At 46.5% G+C, this 26,408-nt stretch overlaps 13 protein-coding genes across 13 annotated transcripts; 5 read left to right on the forward strand and 8 right to left on the reverse strand.

Moving 5' to 3' along the window:
* Positions 1-1,380: 1,380 nt before the first annotated feature.
* Positions 1,381-2,226, forward strand: P153DRAFT_435099 (uncharacterized protein; the record flags this gene model as incomplete). Its single annotated transcript, XM_033673129.1, has 1 exon — positions 1,381-2,226. The coding sequence occupies one exon, from the start codon at positions 1,381-1,383 to the stop codon at positions 2,224-2,226; it is 846 nt and encodes a 281-aa protein (XP_033518722.1).
* A 660-nt stretch (positions 2,227-2,886) lies between these two features.
* Positions 2,887-4,955, forward strand: P153DRAFT_426399 (flavin-containing monooxygenase). The gene is made up of 2 exons (XM_033672599.1): positions 2,887-3,088; positions 3,135-4,955. The coding sequence occupies exons 1-2, from the start codon at positions 2,991-2,993 to the stop codon at positions 4,546-4,548; spliced, it is 1,512 nt and encodes a 503-aa protein (XP_033518723.1). The 5' UTR covers positions 2,887-2,990; the 3' UTR covers positions 4,549-4,955.
* Positions 4,956-5,836: 881 nt separating this feature from the next.
* Positions 5,837-7,243, forward strand: P153DRAFT_379462 (MFS general substrate transporter; the record flags this gene model as incomplete). Its single annotated transcript, XM_033669872.1, has 3 exons — positions 5,837-6,128; positions 6,188-6,280; positions 6,336-7,243. 3 exons carry the CDS (start codon positions 5,837-5,839, stop codon positions 7,241-7,243), a joined length of 1,293 nt encoding a protein of 430 aa, XP_033518724.1.
* A 731-nt stretch (positions 7,244-7,974) lies between these two features.
* P153DRAFT_370790 (zincin) lies at positions 7,975-9,685 on the reverse strand. Its single transcript, XM_033669119.1, has 10 exons — positions 9,546-9,685; positions 9,353-9,485; positions 9,247-9,299; positions 9,054-9,158; positions 8,893-8,988; positions 8,685-8,841; positions 8,548-8,601; positions 8,437-8,495; positions 8,339-8,376; positions 7,975-8,279 (listed from the first exon to the last, which is right to left on the reverse strand). Exons 1-10 carry the CDS (start codon positions 9,641-9,643, stop codon positions 8,134-8,136), a joined length of 939 nt encoding a protein of 312 aa, XP_033518725.1. The 5' UTR covers positions 9,644-9,685; the 3' UTR covers positions 7,975-8,133.
* A 261-nt stretch (positions 9,686-9,946) lies between these two features.
* P153DRAFT_435103 (cytochrome P450) lies at positions 9,947-11,770 on the reverse strand. Its single transcript, XM_033673130.1, has 2 exons — positions 10,500-11,770; positions 9,947-10,450 (listed from the first exon to the last, which is right to left on the reverse strand). The coding sequence occupies exons 1-2, from the start codon at positions 11,697-11,699 to the stop codon at positions 10,109-10,111; spliced, it is 1,542 nt and encodes a 513-aa protein (XP_033518726.1). The 5' UTR covers positions 11,700-11,770; the 3' UTR covers positions 9,947-10,108.
* A 687-nt stretch (positions 11,771-12,457) lies between these two features.
* On the reverse strand, positions 12,458-13,834 carry P153DRAFT_350274 (epoxide hydrolase). Its single transcript, XM_033666282.1, has 3 exons — positions 13,342-13,834; positions 13,215-13,287; positions 12,458-13,162 (listed from the first exon to the last, which is right to left on the reverse strand). The coding sequence occupies exons 1-3, from the start codon at positions 13,789-13,791 to the stop codon at positions 12,498-12,500; spliced, it is 1,188 nt and encodes a 395-aa protein (XP_033518727.1). The 5' UTR covers positions 13,792-13,834; the 3' UTR covers positions 12,458-12,497.
* A 305-nt stretch (positions 13,835-14,139) lies between these two features.
* P153DRAFT_390370 (uncharacterized protein) lies at positions 14,140-15,236 on the forward strand (the record flags this gene model as incomplete). Its single annotated transcript, XM_033670918.1, has 3 exons — positions 14,140-14,188; positions 14,225-14,509; positions 14,554-15,236. 3 exons carry the CDS (start codon positions 14,140-14,142, stop codon positions 15,234-15,236), a joined length of 1,017 nt encoding a protein of 338 aa, XP_033518728.1.
* A 649-nt stretch (positions 15,237-15,885) lies between these two features.
* P153DRAFT_435105 (uncharacterized protein) lies at positions 15,886-16,618 on the reverse strand (the record flags this gene model as incomplete). The annotated part of the gene is made up of 3 exons (XM_033673131.1): positions 16,405-16,618; positions 16,189-16,260; positions 15,886-16,122 (listed from the first exon to the last, which is right to left on the reverse strand). Exons 1-3 carry the CDS (start codon positions 16,612-16,614, stop codon positions 15,886-15,888), a joined length of 519 nt encoding a protein of 172 aa, XP_033518729.1. The 5' UTR covers positions 16,615-16,618.
* Positions 16,619-17,047: 429 nt separating this feature from the next.
* On the reverse strand, positions 17,048-17,461 carry P153DRAFT_390372 (uncharacterized protein; the record flags this gene model as incomplete). Its single annotated transcript, XM_033670919.1, has 1 exon — positions 17,048-17,461. The coding sequence occupies one exon, from the start codon at positions 17,459-17,461 to the stop codon at positions 17,048-17,050; it is 414 nt and encodes a 137-aa protein (XP_033518730.1).
* A 978-nt stretch (positions 17,462-18,439) lies between these two features.
* Positions 18,440-19,027, reverse strand: P153DRAFT_301958 (uncharacterized protein; the record flags this gene model as incomplete). The annotated part of the gene is made up of 1 exon (XM_033664417.1): positions 18,440-19,027. One exon carries the CDS (start codon positions 19,025-19,027, stop codon positions 18,440-18,442), a length of 588 nt encoding a protein of 195 aa, XP_033518731.1.
* Positions 19,028-19,596: 569 nt separating this feature from the next.
* P153DRAFT_350280 (S-adenosyl-L-methionine-dependent methyltransferase) lies at positions 19,597-21,050 on the reverse strand (the record flags this gene model as incomplete). Its single annotated transcript, XM_033666283.1, has 2 exons — positions 19,597-20,823; positions 20,872-21,050. 2 exons carry the CDS (start codon positions 21,048-21,050, stop codon positions 19,977-19,979), a joined length of 1,026 nt encoding a protein of 341 aa, XP_033518732.1. The 3' UTR covers positions 19,597-19,976.
* Positions 21,051-21,557: 507 nt separating this feature from the next.
* P153DRAFT_350282 (uncharacterized protein) lies at positions 21,558-23,884 on the forward strand. The gene has a single exon (XM_033666284.1). The coding sequence runs from the start codon at positions 21,572-21,574 to the stop codon at positions 23,870-23,872; it is 2,301 nt and encodes a 766-aa protein (XP_033518733.1). The 5' UTR covers positions 21,558-21,571; the 3' UTR covers positions 23,873-23,884.
* Positions 23,885-24,562: 678 nt separating this feature from the next.
* P153DRAFT_370795 (glycoside hydrolase family 72 protein) lies at positions 24,563-26,343 on the reverse strand. The gene is made up of 6 exons (XM_033669120.1): positions 26,001-26,343; positions 25,807-25,945; positions 25,681-25,754; positions 25,272-25,622; positions 25,160-25,219; positions 24,563-25,098 (listed from the first exon to the last, which is right to left on the reverse strand). The coding sequence occupies exons 1-6, from the start codon at positions 26,067-26,069 to the stop codon at positions 24,598-24,600; spliced, it is 1,194 nt and encodes a 397-aa protein (XP_033518734.1). The 5' UTR covers positions 26,070-26,343; the 3' UTR covers positions 24,563-24,597.
* Positions 26,344-26,408: the final 65 nt, after the last annotated feature.

The raw sequence follows: 26,408 nt of genomic DNA on the forward strand, positions 1-26,408 counted from the left end.
ACTTTTATAGATATTATTTAGTCTTATAAGTTAGGCTATAGGGCACTAAAATACCTTATTTTTAAGTTATTATTATTACTCTTTTCTTCTACTTTAAAGGCTAGCCTTATAAATTCTATGTTAAAGTATTATAAGAAAAGCTTTCTTTATTAAAAGGTTTAAAGTTTTTACTTAGCTCTTTTAGTATATAAGTTATCTATAAATTATTTATTTAAAAATATCTATAGGCCTTTTATAGTACCTATTCTATTATAATCTATTTATAATAGAGTAGTACTAGCTATAGGCCTTTTTAATTAGTTAAAGATATACCTAAGGCCTAATTTTAGTTCTTTAATATTATATTCTAGCTTATAGTTTATTTAGGTTTAAAACCTTTAATAGTTCTTTTAGTTACTATTAAAGTAGTTAAAATCTAGTATCTTTAAGCTTTTTATATAGGTTCTAGTAGTTACTATAAAAAAGGTTAGTACTAGAACTACTTTTAATCTATATACCTCTTCTTCTAATTATTAGACTTTTTATTTAAAAGAAGTAGGTAGTAGTAGTATATTATTTTTAATAAAGTTAATCTTTTAGGTTAGTATTTATAGTATATTATATAGTTCTTCTAAGAAGAACTCTTTATTAGATTCTTTAATTAGTAATTTTTTAGCTACTACTAATAATAGACTAGCTATTAAAATTAGTATATTTATAAACCTTATTATTTATTATTTATTCTTTTAGAGACTCTAAGAAACTAGCTAAAGTTTTAGTAAAACTTTTTATTTATCTAAGTTCTATTCTACTATAGTTTATAGGTATATTTTAATTACTTTTTATATAAAGCCTATTTCTACTAGCTATAAAGCTTTTACTTTTAGCTTAATAACTATAGTATCTCTTTTAATAGATATACTACTAGTAGTTTCTAAGGTACTTTTAATACCTAGAAGTATTTTTATAAGTAAATTTAAATATAAGGAGCTAACTCTAAGAGTAGTTACTAGTATAAATTAAATAAATTTATTAAGAATCTATAATACTAGCTTTTCTTTACTTATAGTTCTTCTAGTAGTATACTAGCTGTTTCTAGTAGGCTAGCTAAGGGTAGGTATTAGTAGTTAGGGTTACTAAGCTCTAAGGCTTTACTTACTAAGGTTCTACTAGGCCTATCCTATTATAGGTTCTTCTATTCTCTACCTTAATAAAAATCTCTATTAATATAAAGTTATAAGAGATCTAGAATATAATAGCTAGATTTAGTAGAACTACTAAGAGTATATTAATTATATATACATGTAAATTAACCCTACCTATAATAGAGCAAAATTCAATTAGCGCGTAAACTAGTTCTGGATAGCCTCTGCTGTACTCAATCTCGCATTGTTAATATAGATGGGTATCGAACTATTTACACACTGGTTAGATCGGCCCTTGGTCGACAGCATACTAAACACCATCGTGTGGGTCTTAATTGTCTTGGCCACAATTGCAGATGGCATCATACTCCTCAGCTTGGCCGGTGTCGCGATATGGAGTTCGGTTCTCGCAATTTGCGCCTGGGCTGGTCCTATAATGATTGTGATCGGCATTGTGGTTGCTCTTGTCAGCTGGATCGTCTCCTTGGTCAGAGGACCGCCACTCTCACCTTTGGAGACTTGGATCAAAAAGTATGGCCATACTTTTGTGAGTTCTTTGGATACCCCGCCGGCGAACCGGCTTGAATGGTCGTGGAGTAGGGTGGGCACAAATCGTTTTGACATCGTCGGCAAAAATACTAGCAAGGCTACGGTCACCATCAGCACCATTGAGACAAATTTCACTTCAGGCGGCTCCGACGGTACGCTATTCAAGGGGGTCGGACCTTTCAAGCAAGGAACCAACGCAGGCGACCTCGATTCTGTTGTCATGAGGAACATAGGCTTGGCTAGCGACAGCCAGATCAGGCTCGCAGTTACATCTGGTAGTGCTCAGCAGGGCATCTCAGCAACGCAGAGTACTGTCTTACAATGGCTGGTCAAGGTAGATGCCAATGGAAAGGACTTGGCTGTGCCAGCAGATGCGTCGGTCACGCTATCGCTGGGGGGCACGTTCAATGGCAGCGACAAATACTCTCTCATAGTAACGGAAACCTTCGGAACTATAACTACGAAGACTGCTACAGAAGATGGTAAGTCGAGGCAGGTTGTGGAGATTTCCAGTGATAACACCACTACGGAGCTTGTGCTTGAAAAGAGTTGAGAAAAAAGCCAAGCTCCATTGCTATCGATTAGTGATTGTTTGGAAGTTGTTGTCGACACTGAGATCAATGCAGAGGATACTATGCATGAGTCTCTCTTGCGACTTGATGTTTAGTATAGTGCGGTACCCGGGACTGATTGACATGGCTTTTAGTCGCATCAAGGCGTGGCATGATAAGTTCCTTCGCACTGATTGATAATCCTTGCCGTCGAACTTCGCATCACACGCGCGAGGACCATGATTGCGACGGAGTGTATCGCAACAAGATCTACTACTGTTCACTTGGCCTTTGGTGTACCCATACTCTTATCAAGGATCTTACATGAACACATTGGGCAGATCATCTACAACTGGACAACCCGTTCGAGCTTGTTTGTGATATGGAACAATGGGCTTATAGGTGTATATGCTGCTTTGGCCTTCAACTTTGACACTTCTCACTAGGTGGAACTCAGAAAATGTTACGGTGGTATTCGAGCGATGTGGAGGAAGCTCGCGGCGCTGGACAGGTCGGTGATGTCATAGTCGTACTTAACTCAAAGAGGCATGAAGCCCGAGCCATCCCCACGTGTTCCGACAATTTCCGATCCATGCCGGCCATCGCTTGATCATGCCATTTCCTTGGCGTTGATGTTGACGTTGCAGATTTTGTTGCAGAAACTTGGGTTTCTGTTTTTGTCTTTGATACGTTTGTGTATGGTAGTGAGATTTTGAACCATCTCTCACTGGTAAATGTGATATTACCTCCCGTTTCGCCACTACTCATGGGGGATTCTAAGGGCCCGTCATCGGCCATGCTGTCCGTCGGAGCAAAGAGCATAGCCGTTATAGGGGCTGGTCCTTCTGGGTTAACAGCTGCAAAGTATGTCTTGGATGATATGCCTAGGGCGACACATTGACCATGTCAGGTATCTTCGCGCAGAGAAGGCATTCTCTAAAATTGCCTTGTTTGAGCAACGCCCAAGAGATGGCGGCATCTGGAACTACACAGCTGATGATAGAAACGAGGATTTATTCACAGTGCCTCAAACGAATCCCTATGGAAAAAATCAAGACCCAATCTGGAAACAGGCGTTGGCCAATGTCAACGGCGCTTCGAAGGGGTCAACATTTGTATCTCCAATGTACGAAAGACTCGAGACGAACATCCCGCGAGGGCTGATGGGATTCAAAGACCTTGATTGGCCGAAAGACAGTCCGCTTTTTCCCAAGCACCAGACCGTGCTTAGGTACATCGAGGATTACGGCAAGGACGTCGAAGATACGATTCGCTACTCCACTCAGGTAACGGAGGTTGTTCCAACAAGTGACGACCCAGGCAGCGCGTGGTCCGTAACCTCTCGCGACTTACGCACTTCCACCACCACAAACGAAACCTACGACGTTGTGATAGTAGCAAACGGACACTTCATTACGCCTTATATTCCGGACATCCCCGAAATCGCGAAGTGGAACAAGACCCATCCGAATCTGATCTCTCATTCAAAGTACTACCGTCGTCCCGAAGAGTTCAAAGGCAAGAAAGTCATAGTTGTTGGTAATTCAGCCTCTGGTGCCGATATCAGCAACCAAATCGCCGAGCACTGCCAACTCCCACTGCTCTGGTCTAGCAAGTCCACCAATCTCTTCGTCAGCGCTACACCCACCGATCTACGACGGCGCGAACTACCACAGATCACACGCTTTGACCCCTCAACACGAGGCGTGAAGTTCTCAGATGGCACATTTGTTCATGACGTCGACGCCATCGTTTTTGCAACAGGCTACTTCTATAGTCTCCCCTTTCTCTCGGCCGTTACCCCAAAACTGATTACAGACGGCAGCCACGTCAACCACACGTACAAGCACCTCTTCTATGTGCCAAAACCAACACTATCTTTCCTCGCGCTACCACAACGAGTCATACCCTTCCCCGTCGCAGAAGCTCAAGCCTCGGTTCTGGCACGCGTATATTCGGGCCGCATCTCCCTGCCGCCCCTTGATGAGATGCAGAAATGGGAAGACGAGCAGAAGGCAGAAGCGGGTGATGGACGCGCATTCCACTTACTCCACTTCCCAAAAGACGGGCAGTACATCAACGAGCTATCCGCCTGGGCACTCAGCGCGACAACCAAGGCGGAGTTAGATAATGACGGTAAAGGAATGGTGCCGCCGGTGTGGGGTGAGTGGGAGTTCTGGTGCCGCGAGAACTTCCCAGCTATACGACAGGCGTTTAGCAAGCTTGGGGAGAAGAGGGCCGATTGTAGAACGTTGGACGAGGTAGGGTTCAGTTTTGAAGAGTATAAGCAAAACAAGGTCAAGGAAGACGAGAAGTTGATTTGAAATAAGTTCACAACATGCAATAAGGAAATTCAAAGTCGGCTTATTGCTGTGATTCTCACGAGTAGAAATACTCTAGTTTCGTGGATCACAATGCGTAATGTCAAGATGTACGTACTCCAAGGCGAGTACAAACCATTGCAACATACGAGCAAAAACGGCCCCTTCTACCCCTACAAAGCAGCTAGTAGACACACTACTAGAGCCTTGCGATACGAACTATATGCATCCTATTGAGGAATCTTGTATAATTTCACAGACTTCCGCATCGAAAATCTTGTCGAGAAAGTTAAATCGGCAAATGCACTTGGTCTCTCGCTCAAGCCTTTCGACACGGATCGCACGATAAGTAGCCGCACCTGTTATTGATACGGTAGAAGGTGGAATGATGATAAGACCCATCGAATTGGAATACCAGTTGATGCTTTGCTCCTTAAACTGCATTGTGTGCTGTAGAGGGTGCGCTGAGGAAACGCGGGCGCAAATTGACTAGCTTACCCATTCCAGACGTGCTGACCAATGAGAGCACAGCACCTGAGCGCGTCGTCGATGGTCTCTCGACGCGTCTGATACTGCACGTCGGTCTCACTCTGACATCATACTCGGTTGTTTCCCATATCATCCGACGGCTCCTTTGAGAATGTATCTATTGCGCATTACTCCTCGAAATCTTGACGCAGTTGCAGGCGACTACTCGACGGCGAAAAACTGTTCACACGTGTACATGCACACACAGATAATCATCTAGACAGCATCACGCACGCTGCTGGACGACACCAAAACTTCCGACTCGCGAGTTGTTCCTGCATGTGTCGCCAACAATTGTGCAAGTCTACGGCTCCCAGAGATAAATTCCTTCGTTCCACTAATTCTGCGAAGAAACGTAATGACAGAAGATTCGAAGCGCATGTGTATGAATTGCCTGTAGGCAAACATGGCTGCTATTGGACGAATCGGTTTTGGTCGGGGAATTCCGCGCTGGAGCAAGTACCCATGGCGACATGACTCGACGCGTTGACCCAACGAAACCCCCGGAGCTAACATTGCCGCTGTGGAAAAACTCGAACATTGAAAGTAATTTTGTCAGCGAGACTGATGTGCGGAAATTTCAACACAAACAAGTAAAAGCACAGCGTCAATCTAATCTCATCCCCATACTTGGGAACGCTATCTGGCCCAAGTCACATTTCCCTAACCCTGAGTACAGTTGTACTCGTGAAGGTCCAATTGCACCATGTCGCTTACAATACCACCCCAAATCGACCGTGCTAGTCTTCGAATTGAAGAGACAATGCTTGCCAGTATCGAACCCAGATCAGAATATGGGTGCAACGATCCGTTGGAATCCTTGCAACATCTCGATGATGACGAGGAGACAGAGTATCCTGAGGGTGGTGCGACAGCATGGTCGGTGGTCCTCGGCGCATGGTGTGCCATGATACCATCCATGGGATTGCTCAATACTGTTGGTGTTCTCCAAGCATGGGTCTCCGAGAACCAATTGCACGGCTACTCCGAATCAAACATTGGCTGGATTTTCAGTGCTTATGCATTCTTCTTATACATAGGCGGTGCCCAAGTCGGTAAGTACCTACTTGTTCGGTCATCAATCCCTTGTGGTAAATCTAACATGTGACTGTAGGCCCGATGTTCGACGCCCATGATATAAGATATCTAATCGTGCCCGGAAGCGTTGGAATGGTTGCGGCTATCATGTGTATGAGCGTCTCTACAGGTAAGTGGCATCGAGATTCAATCAACAAGAATCTTCAAGACTAAGACATATTCAGAATATTACCAGCTACTGCTGTCCTTTGGCGTGCTTGGCGGCTCTTCAGCATGTTTATTGTTTACGCCTGCAGTGTCTGCTGTAGGCCATTGGTTCTGCAAGCGCCGGGCTCTTGCAATCGGTATAGCTTGCACAGCTGGAGGTGTAGGTGGAGTCGTCTTCCCACTCTTGATTCTCTACCTTGCCCCGATTATCGGCTTCCCTTGGACAATGCGTATCGTTGGGTTGGTATGCCTCATCATGTGCATTGTCGCCTGCATCTTGTTGAAAAAACGACTACCAAACAACAAGCATGCCGGGGCTTCTATCGATCTCAAAGCACTGAAGGACATCAACTACGCGCTCACTACTCTCGCTGTATTTCTGGTGGAGTTCGCAGTATTCATCCCGTACTCGTTTATCTCGTTGTACGCCATCTACGCTGGAGTCGAACGGCAGCATGCCTACCTTCTCAGTGCCCTTCTCAACTGCGGTGCTATTCCCGGACGAGCGCTTCCTGGCTACATTGCCGACCGTTTCGGTGTATTCAACGTGATGATCGGCACGTCTTTAACATGCGCAGCGCTTATTTTCGCTTTATGGCTTACAGCTCTGCGCAACGAGGCAGCTATAACAGCTTTTGCAGTCGTCTTTGGTTTCTGGTCCGGCACAGCCATTAGTCTGACCCCTGTCTGCGTTGGTTCAGTGTGCAAAATTGAAGACTACGGAAAGAGGAATGGAACAACGTTTTCTATCGCGAGTTTTGCTGCCTTGATAGGTATTCCTGCTGCCGGTGCCGTCCTGGAGGCAAATGGAGGAGAATACGCAGGCTTGATAATCTTTGCTGGAGGACTTTATCTTGCAGCTTTCGTTGTATTCTTAGTGACCAGGGTCGTGGCGGGAGGACGAGATTGGAGGATGATCTTTTGAGGATGATATCCAATAACATCTGCAAAACATTCGAAAGTGATTGATCACTCCTGCAGCGCTCTGAATGGATTATATCCAATTCAATAATATTATGGACAATCACGGCGAAACATACAACGACCCATAACCCATCTTGCGAGCTGATTCTCCTAGCTTGCGGTCGTTCCGAACCACGCCTTGAAAACGGATTTCGGCTCCAGGCGAACACTCTTCATCGCTCATCCGGTTCTCTTGGTGGTGGATGAGACCATCTGTAGGATCGCGGTGTTGAGTGGCCTGGTTTCCCTCCTCAATGTTCGCGAAATAGTCAATAGCCGACTGATAGGAGGGCGTGTCCAACCGCCAGACCTTAGCAGCGTTTCTAACGCCAGCTGTTATGAAGTTTTCTTTTCAAGTCTCCTCTGAATTGGTCGACACAACGGCTCTGAACTTTAAAGGTACTAGAGCTTGTGAAATGGAGCGCAGGTTGTAGTCCAACACCGTTATTAGTGGCCATGAGGTCAGTCTTGTCCGTGTGAAAGTCCGAAAGCTTAGGGATAGAGGTGAAAAGCTGCGCGACGATGTTACCTATTACATCACTCGCGAGAGTAACAAGGTGTTCTCGGCTTCGATGCCTTATGCAAGGCGAAGTCGATGAAAACTGAAGAGCTCAAGTGCAATAACGACTACGATTAAAACTACTGAGAGATAACTATGCTCTACAAAGAGCTGTAATTATGATATAAACAATACTCGCACAGCTGAACTTCGAGCATTAATCCATCATTGTTGTTGGATTACCAACGCTGAAGTGTTATCGTATGCACAGCCCATGAGGCAGCGATCTCTGACGAAAAACAGAGAGCCAAATGCGATTGGTGCAGGACCTGGTCGAATCCTTGAGCGAATCCTCACAACGAGTCCTCTGGTATATCATTTACATCAATACCAGGGTAAACGATATCGCGAAACTTCGCCATCTGCTCTCGCATCCTCTGGATCTGACCTGGAGTCCAAGAGTTGCGGCAGTCATCATCGAAGTACGACATATAGTTGTCTAGATAGTACCATTCGCGTTAGTTCTTTCTCTGCAACTTTTGTTTGGACCTGACTTACGGATGAGATCCAAACCGGGTTGATCGGGGCACGAATCCCTGTTTTCCAGGTTAGCAAGCTGAGACCGCGCGGTACTAGTATTGAGGGTAGAAGCGAACCTCCCAATTGGGCAACCCCCAAAACCGTTTGGCTGGTCTTCGATTGGAGTGTCATCAACCTAGCAAGCTTGTTATATCTATGATTCGAAAATGATAGGAAATTGAACATACGTAGTCGTAACTTTGTCGGCAGCCGCTAGCAAAGTTATGATACAGCCCAAACCACTAGAGAAGCAGGTTAGCATTGGTTATCTCTAATCTCTTTTCTCGAGAAAGCTCTGGGCTACATTAAGCAAATATGAACGTACGTGGCCAACTTCGTGAACAAGCGTGATGCCCTTAGTGAATGTCGGGTCGCTACCTCCAAGAAATCCTGTGCCGTTCAAAAATACACCGTCATAAGCTGCACGGTATTGCAGCTGGGAGGCTACGGTGGCCCACGCCAAGGTTGTGGTATTAAGTCCTCTGGGGTCGATAATCAGCTTGATTTGGCGCAATCCAAAGGGATTATCCTACCCCATAGTGTATATATTCAAAGTAGCGTTGCCACCTTTTCGAAGCGCCAACGATACCTCGTCTTCGTATGTAGTAGCGATCTTGAGGTTGTAATACCTGGTCAACAGACAATGAGTAAGCGATTCGACTTGCGCTTTCAATGAACCCAAGGGCTTTAATACCATTCCTCATTAATCGTGCGAACTGTGTCAACAAGATTGAATTTGAATCCGACCGGTCGAAAAGCATCGTCCAAGATCTGCATTTGTGCATCGATCGTTGCATCGCTAAGCCATCGTTAGCCACGGCTTTGCTGTAATAACCGTTCATGGATGCCGTTGTGGACTCGCAGTCGAGGCGCAAGTCCAAACATACCTGATGTCGCCGCCTAGCTCTGTTCCATCGGTACTCAGCACTTGCATGTAAACCTACAAACAGTCAATATGGGACCACTCATGTTAACGAATCTGAGGCAGCCCACGTCGACAGGTAGTAGCACAGATGAGTTATCTGCTTGTCTAGACCGAATGACTTGCTTCGCATTACCCCGTCTTGCGTACGCTTCGGAAGCGGAGGAAGATTCAAGGTCAATGTGAGTACCGCATACTGAAGCTCTGAATGGAAGTATTAGAAAGGATATCCAAGCGTCCAGCATTGCTTTCGAATGCACATACTCTGCATCAGTTACAGCACTACGTTTGTGGTCCACGTCATAAGCCGAGACGCAGGCAGTGCTCAGGAAAACATACGCCCACAGTGATGCCGCAATCATGTTGGCGAAATACAATGGTTGGATTGATCGCGAAAGATTTCCAATACGGCAATCGCCAATTATATGATGAGGATACGGTGAGTAGATCTCTCGTATCATTAGTCCGAAACGCCTTGGCAAGCGGGGCGAATTTGCCATTCGAGTAAGGTGGTTCTAAATTTGGTATCGGAAAATGGCCCGTAAAGACACGCTAGAGCTACATAAGCTACTGTCGGGAGTGGCGGCGTCTTGTGCATCCGTCTAGATAGTCGAGCGTCATCGGTCGATGACTTCTCTCCTCGAGTCGTTAGCTATCTACATGATGTTCTATATAGAGTTTTTTTATAACTCAAGTTCTGGGAATTCGCAATCTTTGATCAAAGAATACAACCTGTTAAAAAATCATTGGTGGATGAGATTCAAGGCCAAGAAACGTGTAACCAAATCGAACACCATGACTCTCCATTGTGCGACACCCTACTATAACTACCCATTTCTACTACAAATCCGAAGCCACATCTTATGCTTATCCCACCAGAACCACGTCTTCTGATCCTGCCAGTTCTGGCTTTCGGTACATAACTCAATATCGAACTCGAACAGCAGAAGAGCTAGAATGGTCCGAGTCTCGGTGTAGGCTAAGTTGCGACCTATGCAGTTTCTTGGTCCCACGCTGAAGGGCTGCGCCACGTCGCGCTGGTCATGATAGAACGGCGATGTGGGGTCTTTGTTGATCTCCTTCAGCCATCTTTCTGGAATGAATTCGTTGGCCCTATGGAAGTTCCTCTCGTCGCGATTGGCGGACCATTGATTGACGCCAACTATAACCTAGCAGATGTAAGTATATAATGGGCCGCTATTAAGAATGTGCTCTTACGTTTGGCGGTATGTCATAACCAGATAGCGTAGTCATCTTGTTGTCGGGTGTCAAACGGGGAAGTGTGCCTGGCAAGGGAGGAAACATTCGCATAGCTTCAGTAATGCTAGCAATCATGTAAGGCAATCTCGCCGTGGATGTGATGAAATTAATCTCTTCTGCATTCTGGAAAGCAGATCTGACCTCTTGCTGGACTTTGGCCAAGACGGTGGGGTTCTTGAGCAGGTAAAATATTGAGGCAGAAATAGTGGTGGCGGAAGTTTCGGCCCCAGCGCTGATGAGGATGTTGGAATTGACCATGATCTCAAGGTCTGTCAATCCGCCAGGTTTGTTACGTCGTTCGACCATGGAATCCATGAAGTCTCCACGGCCTTGCTGCTCTGAGTTGTTCATCCTCTTCATTGAAACAGTATGTGCCAGGTGCAGCTGCGCAGCACGTGCCTCAACGAGATGTTTCGGGGTCAGAAACCAAAGTAACCGTTTGAGAAGGGCATAATCCTGTATCACCTTGAGGTACGCGCCTGCTTTGATGAAGTAGAACATATCTCGCACAAAACTCCCTTCGTCGGATTTTTCAAGGCATCCGAAGGGCTCGCCGAAAGCAAGATCACCGATGAGGTCAAACGTAACGAGATGGAGCCATTTCACCATATCTACCTTCTCGCCGAGTGCCGAGAGGTCACGGAGACGCTTCAAGAAGAGATCGACATGGACTTTGATCAACGGTTCCTGGAGACGAAGGGACTTTTCCGAGAACGCATTGGACATGGCCTTTCTGTATCTGCTGTGATCGGCTTGGTTGGCAGAAATCAGATGATCTGGCAGTCCCTCCGGTTCTTCGAAAAAGTTGGCTTTGGCAAAGTTTTGACCATGTCCATAGATTTCTTGCCACGCTTGTGCATTGTTGAAGCTGACCTCTCTAGGACCTATTCGAACAACATGGCCATATTTGTTGTGCAACTGCAGTAGGGCTTTGTCGAGATCTCCTCGCAAAAAGACGATATGTTGAAGGGATGGGAACGCAATCCACAATTTTGGACCTGGAACATTTCGTAAAGGTGAAAGGAAGATGTGGTAAACAGCTGAAACAATACAGTGTATAGTAAAAAGCAGAGACAAGCCGATGATAGTGAGTCCAGCAAGGTGCCAGTTGCTGTATCGGGACAAGTCGACATTGTTGAGCCCTTTGAGTATCCCCATCTTGGGCACTGAGTGAGAGGTTTTCCAGCTGAAGAAAGTAAGACTAGATTAAACAAACAGTCTAATAGTTGTTCTATGCAGGTAGATTTTGAGATACAGGATAGTGGACTTTATAACGTGCAGTGTGCATGCCTCGTGATCCAAGCTATCTTCAGCACACTAGGCGTGATAAACCCGGCCCGAGAGCATGTCTGCAAGGCGAGTCAAATCCGGACGAAAAGTTAAAGTTCGAGATTCTTTATTGGCCCTTGCCGTGAGATCCCAGCAAATATGAAACCTTGGGTTGTTCAAGGTGGATCACAAGGCCTGCATGCCAACGCGTCAACACTACCCAGTGTAAGGTCATGCCAGGGTTGTAGGACATAAATTCACGGACGAAGCTACTGATGAGAGTCCACTATGCCAGCATTCATTTCCCCAAAGCACTCTGTACTATCACATCGCTCTCAAATGGTTATGCGCTTGCTTTCGGACCGATGCAGAGTTCCGGAACTGGAGCCGTTCCGGACCGCCCTTTACCCGTAGTCTGTAAAGTACGTTTCTCCACAATTATTGGCACAGGTTTTGCGGCACTAAGTAAACTTCCATTACATAGTACAATCAAATGTGGTCTCTAACACCTCGTTAGCTATTACCAAGGGGTCGATTAACAGTTTGTTGTTGCATCTTCAAATGACATGAAGAACATATAGCTTCACACATCTACAGTCAGCGATAACGCCAATTTAACGCACTTATGAAGCTTCTAAAATTTATTGCTGCGTATCAGACATAGATGAGAGTTGTTTGTATTGATATCTATATGGTGGCTCCACTCGAGGTCTGTATGTGTTCATAGATATCACTGTTCTTCATGCACATCTCTCTTAGATCGGCAACCAGGAGTTCAGGACACTCCCAAGCGGCAAAATGTCCACCTCTTTCATGCCGGCGCTCGAACACTACCGGTCCCAAGGTCCTGTTCCACCTTGATGGCAGCTGAAGTATCTCCTTGGGGAACATAGAGATACCAAGCTTCACGTTCACATAGCTTGCTGCCTGATCGAAAGCTTTAGGTGTTCTCTGTTCGTTTTCCAAGTAGATGCGTTGGGTGGCGGCGGGACCAGGCTTCGAGAAGTAGTAGATGCTCACCCATGTGAGAATCTCATCCTTGGACCATGGGTATTGATCGGTCCAGCCATGGAGCTTCTCATAAATCCATGCGAGTAAGCCAACTGGGCTATCAGCTATACTGTACCCTATCGTCTGGGGCTTTGTAGCGTGAAGCATAGCGTATGCCATCTCATTGTTCTGCCAATCCTGTGTTAACCTCATCCTTTGCAATTCATCTGCGCTTAGTTCTGCGATGTCGTTTTTGGGAGGACTAGGCGCCGGCATATTGGTGTGGTGAGCTGCGCATGACTCCGGGTATTTCCAGGCAATGAATCGAGCTACGGCGTATCCAAGGTCACCTCCCTGGACAACTGCCCATGAAATCAGTATGTCGGTACACCGTAACTCAAGCGTTGATCTTACCATAGACATGGTATCCCAAAGAACACATAAGTTTATGATATGCCTCTGCGTGTTGATCCATTCCGAAACCCTTCTAGTAGCAGAATTAGCTGTTGTCTTTTCCCTATCATATTTCCCATGTACATACCTTTCCGCTGGCATCGGAGAAGCCGAAGTCGATCAGACTGGGTGCGACTACATGAAACGAAGGCTTATCTTGGTTGCTTTTCGTGAGAAGTGGCAGAATTTTGCTGACTTCCACAAAGCTGCCAGGCCATCCGTGTACAAACAAAAGTGGGATGGCTTTCTGCGTCTGACTTCGCTGATGAACAAAATGAATGTTGTATCTTCCAAACAAATCAATCTCCGCCGCATAGGTGAATTGAGGCATTCTGTTGAGCAGACACTCCTGCTTCCGCCAATCAAATTCTTTAAGCCAGTAACGCACTAACTCTTGCATTTTCTCCAGGGGGCATCCTCTTTCCCATTCGCTATCCAGGTTCACTTCATCCGGAAAATCGGTCAACGAGAGCTTCTGGCGCAGCCTTTGGAGTCGTTCCTCAGGAATGGCAATCTGAAACGGACTGACGGATGGCATTGCTTCGAGTCTCAATCAGCGAAAAGGCTATTGGGAATCGAGGTGTTGGTGGAAACTCGTTTTCATCAACGGAGCGTGCAGGACTTATTTGGCCAGCGCATTGACCGGACCTAGAAGTTCCGGGAGTTCCGCTACCAGTACTGTAATTGTGATACCCTTGTCCCGGCTCGGAAGCACAGCGTCCGCTCCTCGCTCTTACATATCGACAAGTGATACTAAACAGCATAACTTACTTAGGTTAGCAAGATGCTCAAACATATGTCACCGGGCTTTGTTATGTCATGTCATCCTAGTACTCTAGTCGACCTAGCTTATTTTCCCTATTAAGAATCAAGTCTGGGTCAAATCATGCCTCCTGCGGTACGAGAAGAAATGAGGAGCCAGGCCGATATCATTGGTGCGGCCCTTGTCGACTAAGCTCGTGAGTCTCTAGACATTGAGAATGCGGACCCGAACTTGAAGATACCGAGTCACTGCAATGGCCATCTTTGGACTTGCGACGTAGTTGGGGAGCTGATGAGTCCACGCGGCAACTCTGCGGTAATGCAACTATACAACGAGTGGTCGCACCGGATTGTGCTACTGCGCAACGCACTCATGCCCTTTGAGAACTGGGACGAAGTCCCCATCGTTATCGCGGCTGATTCTGAACTGGCACTACAGGGCTTGCGCATGCTTGAGAAGCCTACAGACGCCTTCATCATGCCCCTGATCTCCGGTCGCCTCCTCCCCCAAAAAGCTGTAATTGATGTTGCCCCAAAGTCCTGACGGCATCTGGCTTGCCGTCTGGTGGCTTTGGGTTCCAATACTCTCAAGGCACCGTCTTACCGGCATTCATGGGTGGATCGTTGTCTAGCAGCCTGCTGCGATACTATCCTGTCCGTGAAGCCAATTCAATGTCTGAAGTGCTTTACAGTTATGAGTACACGTCATACGAGTCGGCCAAGCGCAGTGTATTGCCCCCAAACACTACAAAATCAGCCTCAGACACAGTTCAGTCTAAAGGGGTCGCGTGCGTACTTAAGAGTCACACCATTCCAAACCTTAACAGCTCCCAGGCTCATCTTAAGGTCGAGGTTGATTTCAGATGTCGCCCAAAAACAGTGTTCAGTGTTTGTCAAGGTCAAATCGCCCGCGGTCGGCGCTATGTAAACGATGTTCCCAAGAGTGAGCCTAGCCAAGCATCGAACCTAGGAAACATTATATTTCATGTGGTCAAGGACGCACATTCTCTGCCAGGCTTGGTCTTCTCAGTATCGGAGCCTGAGCTGGAGCAGAGTACTCTCCACGTTTTCTCCATCACTGAGCCTTTGCTTGGCCTTGCGCTCTTTGGGAAATTGTACCCAGGCAATATTGTCTCTTTGAACAGAACCAACGTCTTAGCCAGTGCGTTGAGGGCGGATCGTGGCTTCGGGACCAAGTTTGTGCTCTGGCAGAGGGTTTAACTTCTTTACATCATCTCCATTAGAGACGTATTGTATATCGTGATGGCACATTGGGAGCTTTCCAAACCCAACTAAATCCCCATAACTAATTGAGGGGGTGAAATTCTCACAGTATAGTACTGACGAGGAGGCTTGCCAATGTACAAAGACTTCAGTGAATATATATGTCAGCTTGAGGCCAGTGTACTTCAACTGTTGAATCGTCCATGAAAGCTTTTCCTACTTATACTTATATTGTACGCTGCTTCATTGACCTTGCATAACAATGTATCTTGGCTCGCTTATAATAGACTTGCCCTGAAGCTGGTGATTGTGTACATGCTAATGGGAACTTATCAGTTCTCAACTTGTGCTTAAGTACGCTGATTCATCTGCGGGCTCCAAATTTTGAAATTGTCCAATTGTTGTACAGGTAAATCCATTTCTGAAATCTATTGGTCTTTTCGCGTCGGCTTATTGACACTGTGCTAATATTCATGACGCCGTATGTCAGTCATATCATCATTTTCAAGGTCGCGATAACTATTTGTGTAAACATGTCGGCATCCATAGGTATGCTGGATTGGTTCTGCTGCATTATCCTCCCAGTCATCAAGTTTTGAGGTAGTTCGGTTCACGCAAACAACCACTGTCCTTCTCAATCTGCTTCTCACCTGGAAGCGGGAGCTGGCAAGGGCATGTCAAGAATGAGGTCATCATCTAGTGCCTCATGGAAGAATGGGTTTTGTCTTTTCAAACGGGCGGACAGAACATTCATGGCGTGAACGAGGAACACAGTGCGGCGAAGCGTTTCGACAAAGATCCAACGCTTCCAATTATAGGATGCAGAGTCGGCTGAGGGGTTTACGAGGTCTTGTTGATATCTTTGCGCAACTTTGCGAACCATCTAGATTGGTTGTCATTAGACTCAAAGTTTGTCGCGCCTGCCTTTCGTATAAGGATGGGCGCTCACCTTGAGCAAATATGGTAAATGCAGCTCCCCACTTCGAATTTGTCCCTTCGAATCGCCAAAGAGTGCAAGAATCTGGTAGACAGTTAAGGCATGAAGAGCTGCTATCATGTCAATCTCTGAATTGCACTCGTGCTGTTATTCGATGAAGTGTTAGCTTGCATCCGTTTGATGATCACATCCCAGCTATGCTGCTAGTTTGAGTGCGAAGCTTCTTACAAATGACTCAAGGATCCCGTCGCGTTCATGGTGAACCATCTCATTTACGAAATTACGACCACTAGGCATGGCACCGATGTGCGCATTGATGCAGACCATGGCCCTGGCGATGGGCTCTTTAACGTCTCCTTCACTACATTGGTAAATCCGGTCGTGAATGAACGGCGGGGCAGGAGAGGATCGGGATATCATCATGGGCAAAAAGCCCATGATGACATCAACCCATGTCGCTGGCCGATACAGCACTCCTATATATGGACTTCTCAGCATGCCCATTTTGCTGCTTCCCACTGTCCAGCGCTAGCGAGCCACCGTTGGGAAAATATGTAGGCTCGGCAATGCGGACGTTGGACATGACTGGCGACGCGCGGAAATGATGTGCACTGTTGTGTGCGCCAGTGCCCATCTTGTACGGCGGGGCTATGTTATTCCACAGAGGTTCGAAGTGGAGTCTTTCTTTATTCAGCTGGCTTCCTAACCAGTCATCTTCGTTGGTCGAGGGTTTAATGGAAACTTGCACGCAACGAATACCACTGCCAACATCATTGGTCCGACCTTCTTCACCTAACACAACACCTGAGGCGATGTTGTCTGACATGGTCCCTCCCATATCGGGCAAAGCTGCACCGTCGCCGAAATCTGCTTAGAACTGTGTTACGACCTCGCTTTCGGTGGTGCCGTAGGCTGGCGAGTTGGCGTCATCGCCGTTTGCAACTTGACCCCCGAGCAGTTCAAAAGTGGCTGCTTGTGGGCTTATGTCACCGTTTCCACGGATGACATTGTTCGTTGTATCTCCCACGTAATCACAGAAGATGTTGCGATTCGAGCAACGGCGGCATGATGGCTGTTCTTGCTCGCAGCCCAGCTTCGATAGAACACATGCGATGCATGACCGTCTCTTCGACCGTTTGGATTTGGTGAAAGTGTGTATACAGCGGCGCTTATGACGATCTCGCAAGTCCCGCCGCATGTACACCTTGCCGCAATTGCTGCATTGGTGGCTGGAATGAATGTCGTTTGCTCGCTGCATGGCTTCCCGGGCTCCCATCGCACACATTTTGTGGACCAATCTTACTGTCGTCGGATTTCTTCTTTGCTTGCGAGAAGGAGCAAATCGCCCTCTATTCGCTTCTTTTGCGGGCTTGGTCAGCAGTATATTGCGCTAGAGACATGGTGCACTATGCACGAGCCGTGCAATCCCTCAACGCCCAGGAAGTTTTGACGTTAACACCCTGGACCCCTAGATGCAGTTTCTGTGCAAATTTGCTACGTCAGAAAGTTGGTAGCATAAGGCACTTCGACATATTATATGTTGGTGTTTTCAATCAGAATCACACAACCATACAGGTTAGAATTGTGGGACATATATGTGGCAATCGACCAATCACTTGTTAGTGATAAATTCGGAACTGAGTGCTTGCGGTAGGAACCGACCATGAAGCTCCGATCTGGTGGTTCGGAGATGGATGGTCATTATGCAGTTTGTCCTGTCAATCAATCGCTCGGTACAGGCTGCTCAGCTTAATTTTGTCACAGGATGCGCTTTTACGTTTATTCTCTTGCGTTGCTAAAAGCTGCACGCTCTTGTCTGCATTCCTTGCTTTGCCTCGTCGAAATTGAACTATGCTTACACAGTCTTGTGGCTGCCCTAGGAACAGACACCATTCATGTCTCGTAGTAGCAACGCTAAGAACCAACCTTTCTGGCATGATTTATAATTCAGGATAGGTTTACCGTAGTATATGTGATTGATCGTTATACTTACACCGTTGATTTGAGACCTATGAATGTGTTCGACCGAGAAAATCAAAATGCCATGTTCCTCTTCTGGTCTGTTCATCCAACAACAGGAGCAAACGGCAGCTTCTATTCTGCCCACTTCAGACGTGCTGTTCATACCGTCAGAAGTGTGCATGCGGTATTGAACGTTATTAGTAATCCAGTGATGTCAATATTGGATTTACGCATCGAGATCGGTGCAGTGTAGAAATTTGCGATCGATATGCCACTATTATTTGTTACCCTTTACATCGTCTCACACTGCATAAAACAAAGCGCAGATACGTACCAACTTGAACGGCGCATTCCATGCGAGCAGTAGCGGTATGGCCTCTTTGTAGACCTCCTGCTTCGTCAATTCCTCGATATAGGCCATGCTTTCCCATCCCCGGATAACAAAAAAGCACTTAGCCTTCTCTTCCGTGATATCTTTGTGCTCTTGCTCTTCCTGAACCCACCCGGTCGCCAATCCCACATCTCCCTGCGAGCCTCTCATCACAATCTCATTAAACTTGGCGAAATCTTGCTCGATTTGCTTCTGGAACTCGGGCGTGACCTGAGAAGTAGGGAAGTATATTTGTACGTTTTCAATCACATTCGCTGAAGCAGGCCCGCCGAGTCCGAACATCGATTGAGAGAACGAGACGTGAAAGGTACTCGCTGGCGAGCCAAAGGAATGGTGCATGCTTGCTACAAAGGTACTGGACTTTGACGGATGCTCCAAGGCTACGTTGTTCTGATCGTTGTTCCACTCTGACATGATTTGAACAGCACTCTTGTCTTGGACATGAGTGCAGAAGACCACGTGACGAGCACCTCCTCCTCTTTCTTCAACAGTTTTCATGGCTTTCTGAATCGTACCGTGAAGCTCTTTGCTCGAGATGTTCGGGTTGAACGAGTCCAGTTGTATGATCTGTGTGACGGTCATGACGGGAAAAAAGGATATTGCGAGAGTACAATAGTTTAATAAAAATAAAGACAACGCCTGAGTGATTAAGTACGAAAGTTATTCCAGAACCTGAGAGAAGATACTTATCTTTACATAGTCTTATCGCTTTATTAATAGGAGTAAGCGCTAAAGATTCAGCTTCAGCTGTTTATGGTTAGATCTGTGATCAGATCTTTATTTACACCATTCAACTTAGTTTCGAGTGAAGTATCGGAAGTCGCGGAATCCGGATATGTCAGCTGGATAACTCTTCTCTACTAATGAAGACTGCCTATACAAAAATCAAGACTGCATCGCATAGCTAGAGCTTTTTGTGCTCTCAGATCTAGCCACTTTCAAGCCGTCGGTTTTTGCTAATCAAGTTTCGTTGTATGTAGCAGGATTCGAACCAGCGAGAACAGGCCAAATTTATCGATCCGTGCACACTATGCGATCAGACATGTAGTGCTTACAAAACTCCTACTGTCCAGATTGTTGCACTATACAATTTACTTCTTGTTGTCTTGAGCTTTTACATGCTACCGTCGTAAGGGTTTCTCTATCTGCATTCTATTTACACAATTCTCCGTTTCCTGGGACTCAGGTTCTCAAAGCCGACCTTACAATCCGAAGTTACAGGTCACAGACCTAAGGACTACAAGATGGGATTTCTGGCTGACGTTTCAGCCTTTTGGCGGAGCCACTCATGCAAATAAATCTTGAGAAATCTATGATTATATCTTTGGCGAGATAGCTTTCTGATCAATCGAAGAAAAGTTCATGCAAACTATCTTTAAGGCGTTTTAATAACCCTTGGAGGGCCTTCCACGATTCCGAAACGCCCAAGTTGTGGTATTCTCCTGCTTCAACGCTTCGCTCTCAACACAGCTCCCACAACTTGTATTCTGCCAATATCCGCATACGCACCTTGGCCAATCTCTTCCGACCACATGTCTGGATGCAATACCGTGTACTCTACTATGTCTACGTTGTCCATGCTTTTGAGTGTTGCCAAGAATGTGTCATAACCAGGGCATGAAGCCGCTATCGCGACTCCAGTGTAGAGTACAAGGATGCCGCTTGGAGACAAGATCTCCATTCCTTCTTCCACTATTCTCCTGGATATGTCAAGTCCACATGCGGCACCACCATCTGCGTATATAGGTAGGTCTTCACCATCCGAACTTGAGGCAATGTAGGGCGGGTTGCTAACAATGAGGTCAACACCGGAGGACTTGAGCCTATGTGATACAGCAGCGTAGAGGTTTGACTCTTGAAAGTCGACACTGACACCCGCCAAACTTGCGTTCACACTGCCCAGCCTCAGCGCACGTGGATTCAAATCCATACCGTACGTCTGTGCGTGCGGATATGTTCTTGCCATGTGTATTGCACCCGCTCCTGAACCGCAACACACATCTATTATAGACTTGGGTGGGTCTAGTAGGTGACGCGTCATGCCACGTAGGAAGGCGATGAAAAGATACGTATCGGGCCCGAAGAACACCGAATCTGATGATGCCGGAAAAGCAGAGTGGACATAGTAGAGTGGTGCAGCCCCAAGGTCGAGGTCTAGACTCGGAACGGCGGGTAGATAGAAGTTGGAGATTCGAACTTTAGACCGGTAATGAACGTTGTCGCTAGTTTCGATGATGGAGGCTTTGAGTAAGCTTTCGAAAATGACATCGGGTATCATCAATCCCAGCGTCTGCCTTTTGGAATTGTCAGCCTCGGCGGGGGTGACATGGACGAACACATACCTAGCACATGGCAAATTCCAGCCGAAGAATTCCTCCCCATTATTAGCGTATTTGTATGCAGCCAAACTTCTCTTCTGCACCACTCTGGCTTGGGTCTCTGGAGAGGGACAGACAAAATGGTATCCTGCTTTGGCCAAGTGTTTTGTAAGTGCCTGGTATGCTGTTGTGGTGTCAGTCATTCTCACTATCTTTTCCTTTGTATAGGACAACCTGAACTCGTTAATTTCACGCTCAGAGAGTTCGTAGCAAAAACAACTTATAGGCGTCAAAGTGACGTTAATTGTAGCGGTGATGGTATGACTCGGCCTTATAAACGTCAGAACCACGTACGTGGTGACGTCCCAACGACTACGACATGCCTACGTGCTGCTCGCCACTTGGTGTGTTGCATCAATATACATCTTATTCTGTTCACAACAGCCTATATGTCATTGACAGCGATAAACAGTCTTCATCGAATTGTGTCTATATCGTCACGACAAATTCAGATGGTTACGCCTTCAGGTTAACTACTGCGAATAGAAGATAGTTGAATTGCCATGTTAAGCGGGACCGCAAACATGTCAAATTCCCATCGTCAGCATGAGCGCGTTTTGAGTTTCTATGTGTCGCGTCTTGCCTCACCTCGGTTAAACCTCCGCGGCCTGACCACAATAACAATGCTGCCATCCCCAGTGGCTGTGCTCAATACATTGTCAACATGTTTATTTTACATACCACCGCAGCCATTCTCATTTCATTTCTAGCCATTATTGCCTATCGCGAGTCTCGAAATCTCATAGCAAAAGGAACATCGAGGTTAAGAGATCTCGGGCGGCTAGTTAGGCAGACAGAATTTGTGAAGAGAAGTGTAAAATCACCTACCAACAACAATGTCACGCAACTCCATGCAGTGGGTGAAATCAACGTACACATGGACGGACAGATGGAACGATATAAGCAGATTTATTTCAAGCTACATAACTTAGAGCACCACGCTAAAATCTTGCCGGAGTGCCGCCAACTTCTCCTGTCTCTTCTGACCACAACGCTCAGCGATGCATTCAAAGAGCCAGACAACGGCATTCTCGCTGTTCAAGAATTCTCGCGGGACAGCTTGAATAGCTTTCTCAAAGTAAAAGATGTCAATGTTACCAACCGGTGGGAAGAATACCTCATTCGCCGCAAAGCTGGAGGATCTCGCGAGATGTTCGCCGACAAAGACGAAGCAAAGTGGTGGCTCAAGCAAGCTGCCATGGTCAAATATGTTGATGGCGCATGGCTAGGGCATATCAACAAAATCAGTACTCCCTTCATGTATCGCAAAATCACGAAAAATGCATGGCAAGTCATGTCCGAGGAGCTAGGAGACGGCGATCTTGCTAAAAACCATATCTATGTATATCGGAAGCTGATGGACGACATCGGTGCTGGACTCCCCGCTGCTGATTCGAAAGACTTTATTCACCCTCGCCATGGAATGAACGAAACACGTTGCTGGAAAGCTGCCGTGGCTCAGCTACTCATCTCCCTGTTTTCACATGAGTTCCTCCCAGAAGCACTAGGGTTCAATATGGCGTATGAGAGCTTACCACTCCATTTGCTGAAGACGGTCAAAGAACTTCGTGAACTTCGACTCGATCCCTACTACTTCGAACTTCACATCTCGATTGATAACGCGGACTCAGGTCACGCTGCAATGGCTATGGCCGCAGTGGTAGACTATATTGAGTTGATTGCGAAGAGCGAAGGAGAACGGGCCGCACACGCTGCGTGGAAGCGAGTGCAGGCTGGGTATATCCTCGCTGAAGGCTTACCGACGACACCTGAAAGCCCATCGTTGAAGAGAACTGCCGAAGAGTTAGTTTCTTACACCAAAACTGAAGCAGCACTGCTCAGCATTTTCGCCGCCAAAAGCTTCGTCGCGCACAAAATCCATTGCAACAGCCGCCTGAAGATTGGTCGCCGATCTTTGGTTGATTGGCTGGAGCCGAACGCTTTTATGGACACGCAATGGCAAAAGGACTTTTTACGTGACTTGAGCAATTGCAAGCCGTGGGTTATTAAAGGAAACAGCGACAAGAGCCGGCTGGTGAAAGAGTTGTCCTGGGAGGGTAAGATGTTCGGCAGTTTTACTCAGACAGAGGTCGAGGTTGTCAAGAAATGGATCGATGATCTCGATAACCCAACACAAATACCTAGCCAGGATCCCAAAGTGTACCTTAATTTCACCGAACGGCCATTCACCTGTCCAGAAATCGAACTGAAGGAACAGGATATTTTCCTTCACTACCCGGTACTTGCGAACATTCCTCCAATGCCAGTCTCCACAAGGCTACCCTCTGATCTCAAGGATTCGAATTCCAACGATGCGCTTTCTCTCGACATCGACATAAAAAAACTCAGCCTCACACAATTCCTTCCTCTTTGGTTTACGTCCTCCACGCTTCTCGAGTCCGTCCCATCCGTACCCGTCCGCGCTGCAGACACTTTTGGTTCGGCAATTGTCCGCGTCCTACGCGCGCAAAATGGTTTCGACAGTGAAGGTTTGGGAGTAGCCGGTATGGACGAGGTTCGCCGGACCGACAACGGCCAAGCAATCGGCATTGTCGAACTTGGTCTAGATATATGCCGTCGCGCAGGTTTGAACGAGCCGAAAAACCTGAAAGATGCTGTGACATTGGGAACTGGAGAATCAGTCGTGTTCGCCGAGTGGATGATGTGGATGGGAATGCGGTGGTTAACGTATCGCGATGTCTTGATAGGCTTGACCTGGGCGTTCATGGAGGTGCACGAGGCACTTGCAAACCTAGAAGGACATAACACATTGTTAAGTTCAGAAGGTAGACAGATTTTGAAAGATATCGCACTTAGGGAAAGAACGGGATTAAGCGTCTGCAGGAGAGACCTTGAGAAGGACAGAAAACGTATGGCTGATTTTCGAGAAGGGTTTGTAACTGCAAGCAGAGCAATCGAGGCATGTTTGTCTACGGAGAACGTGCACAGCGTTATTGAGTCATAAGATAAAACATCCATCGTAATAAATGAATTGGTGTGTAATTTGCATAAAGCAAAACTCATCTGTGCAACACCTTTGCCTGTCTCTGCTTCACGACCCTTGGCGAAGGAAGGTATATGACGATGGGATGCACTTCGCATGTATTTCAAAGAAAATGTCTCTTGTGCTGTTCATTCTACTGCAGCTGTGATAAATCAGTACCTAGTTTCTACTGATCTGTCTATGAATGAAGTTGAATCACAAGGCTGACCACATTGCCTTATCAATCTCGAATGTTACTTAAGCCAGACATTATTGTATTCACAGAGCAGCAAATACTTATCTTAGCTTAGATAGTTTCAGATACAAACTTACTCACATATGCTCGTCCTAAGTTTCGGTCTTGTTGGAACGCAATGAAATATCCATGACATCTTAGAAAAGTCTTACCAGGTCCTGCGGGTTGTTACAAATGGCAGTTCATTATACCTAGAAGGGCGTCAACAGCTATTACATTAGTAGAAACAAAACTTCATCCCTTGAAGACCCATCTCAATATTGTTATACATCTTGTATTTACCAACGCAGCCTGAATGATACTTTGCCTTTCCTTTGCAGCGAGCATCCGGAATGGTTGCACATGTAAGATATGTGTCTCCTGCTCACGTTGGCTGATTTCGTTTTGTACCAGCTATTCAAATACCCGAAGCTATAGGCCTTCGTATTCAGTAGTAGCTTATAAAAGTATACTATTCTCGTAGGGACTTCTCTGTCTGCTCCCAATCTATGCAACTTTCTGGCTCACGGAACTCAGGCTCCCATGGCCAGCTGATCTGCGTTGTATCAACACTCGCTTCCTGCACAATTTCAGGCTCGACGAGACCACGATCCCAGTCCGACTCTGCATCTCTCGTCGCCGCCAAGCTTGCCTTGTAATTTTCAAAGTCGTGAAAGATAAGAAAAAGCCCATGCTCCGTCTCACGCTTCTCAATCGTCTTGCTAGGATCGTCTGCCCGGGCCAGGGAAGCTTGGTAACTCGACCATTTGGGATCTCTCCCATGTTCGATCATTTCCACCAGGCCATACATGTTCGTGCCTTGCCAGAACTCATAAACGCATCCGCCGGAGATGACATGGCTCATCTGTGGTGAGTATATGGCCTTTGTTTCCTGGAATAGGCGAGGCTGATGCACATTAGCACCATATTCCGTGAAGAAAATGGGTATGGTAGCATGTTCCAGTCTTTTGATCTGATTCGCCTTAGTCAGGGTGCGGGATCTGTGAACTCGTGAATGTGATGGTGGAACGCACCATTTGATCGTAGCCAGATATAGCCATGCTCGATTGCCCAGACCATAAGAAGTTTTGGCACTGTATATAAATTAGCCGTTTCCTAATGATGGCGTTCGAAAGGGTTACTTGCTGTCCAGAAATCTATCGAAGTCGATTTATCACCACACGACAGATAGTCCAGAATCGTCACATCCCGAGCTTTGGTACTCGTTGCATTATAAGCGATAGGAAGAGTTCTTTGCCCAGCGATCTCGTTCTTCAACTTCATATACCTCTTGAGATCTCGCACAACGGTTTTGAGGACCGGAGGCGCTGATAGGAAGGCATCGTTGTTGACAGTTAAGCTCGCGGCGAGAAGGCCTAGCGTGTTTGGGAAGCTAGCCATAAGATCCACGGTTTTGAAGAACGATTTGATAGTGGTGGAGTTGTACGACTTATATGGATCCTTCCGCCGGATACTCGTCATGGGAATAGCGACCGACTTGATTGAGCCAATCAGTCCAATGTGCTCATTGCTATATGTATAACGCTAGACTCACTGTAAGGACATAGATACCCGCTTCTTCAAGCAACATCATGGTCTGTACATGTGGCTTCGTGTTATCGATACTGTCTGTTGCTGTTAGTTGGAATTTTTACCAAGGTATTGGCGGCATCACACGGACAGACAAAGATAGTGTTCAATCCGAGATCCTTGAACAGAAGTACATCTTGCTTTAGCTGCGGAAGACGATCGTCGGTGATGGGGTCTAGTATGTGGTTGAACCGCTCGCTGGCCTGATATACAACTCCTCGAACGAAAAACTTCTCTTCGATTAGAGTCTCGAGTATGTCGCTGCACAATCGATTCGAAACTCACACGACTATCGCCTCTCCATAGGTAGCGCCCACGGATGGTGATAGGAACAAAACTTGTTTGGGCACTCATTTCGATGCTGATGTAGAATGAAGTTGGCGAGAACAAGGACGACTTCGGTTTGAGGCTGTCAAGAGAACCAGAGAAAGTTGCTTGAATTGTCAATCGTTGAGTGCAAACTCATCACAGTCAGAAGACCCCGCGTTGTTGTGAGGTGACCGGGCCAAGGTAGGTTTTCATCTTATTATAGCTTTAGAGTTCCGCGCCGCACGCGCGTTCCCAGCAAGGTCTACGACAGTCAATTAAGAAGGGCGTGAGGTACCTAAAGGTACGAGATCAGTCTGGTGTTGACTGAATAGCTGACAGTAGACCAACAGCTACTCGGCGCGCATATAAAGTCAAGCATAAGCT

This window comes from Dothidotthia symphoricarpi (assembly GCF_010015815.1).
Source record: "Dothidotthia symphoricarpi CBS 119687 unplaced genomic scaffold P153scaffold_23, whole genome shotgun sequence".
NCBI lineage: Eukaryota > Fungi > Ascomycota > Dothideomycetes > Pleosporales > Dothidotthiaceae > Dothidotthia > Dothidotthia symphoricarpi.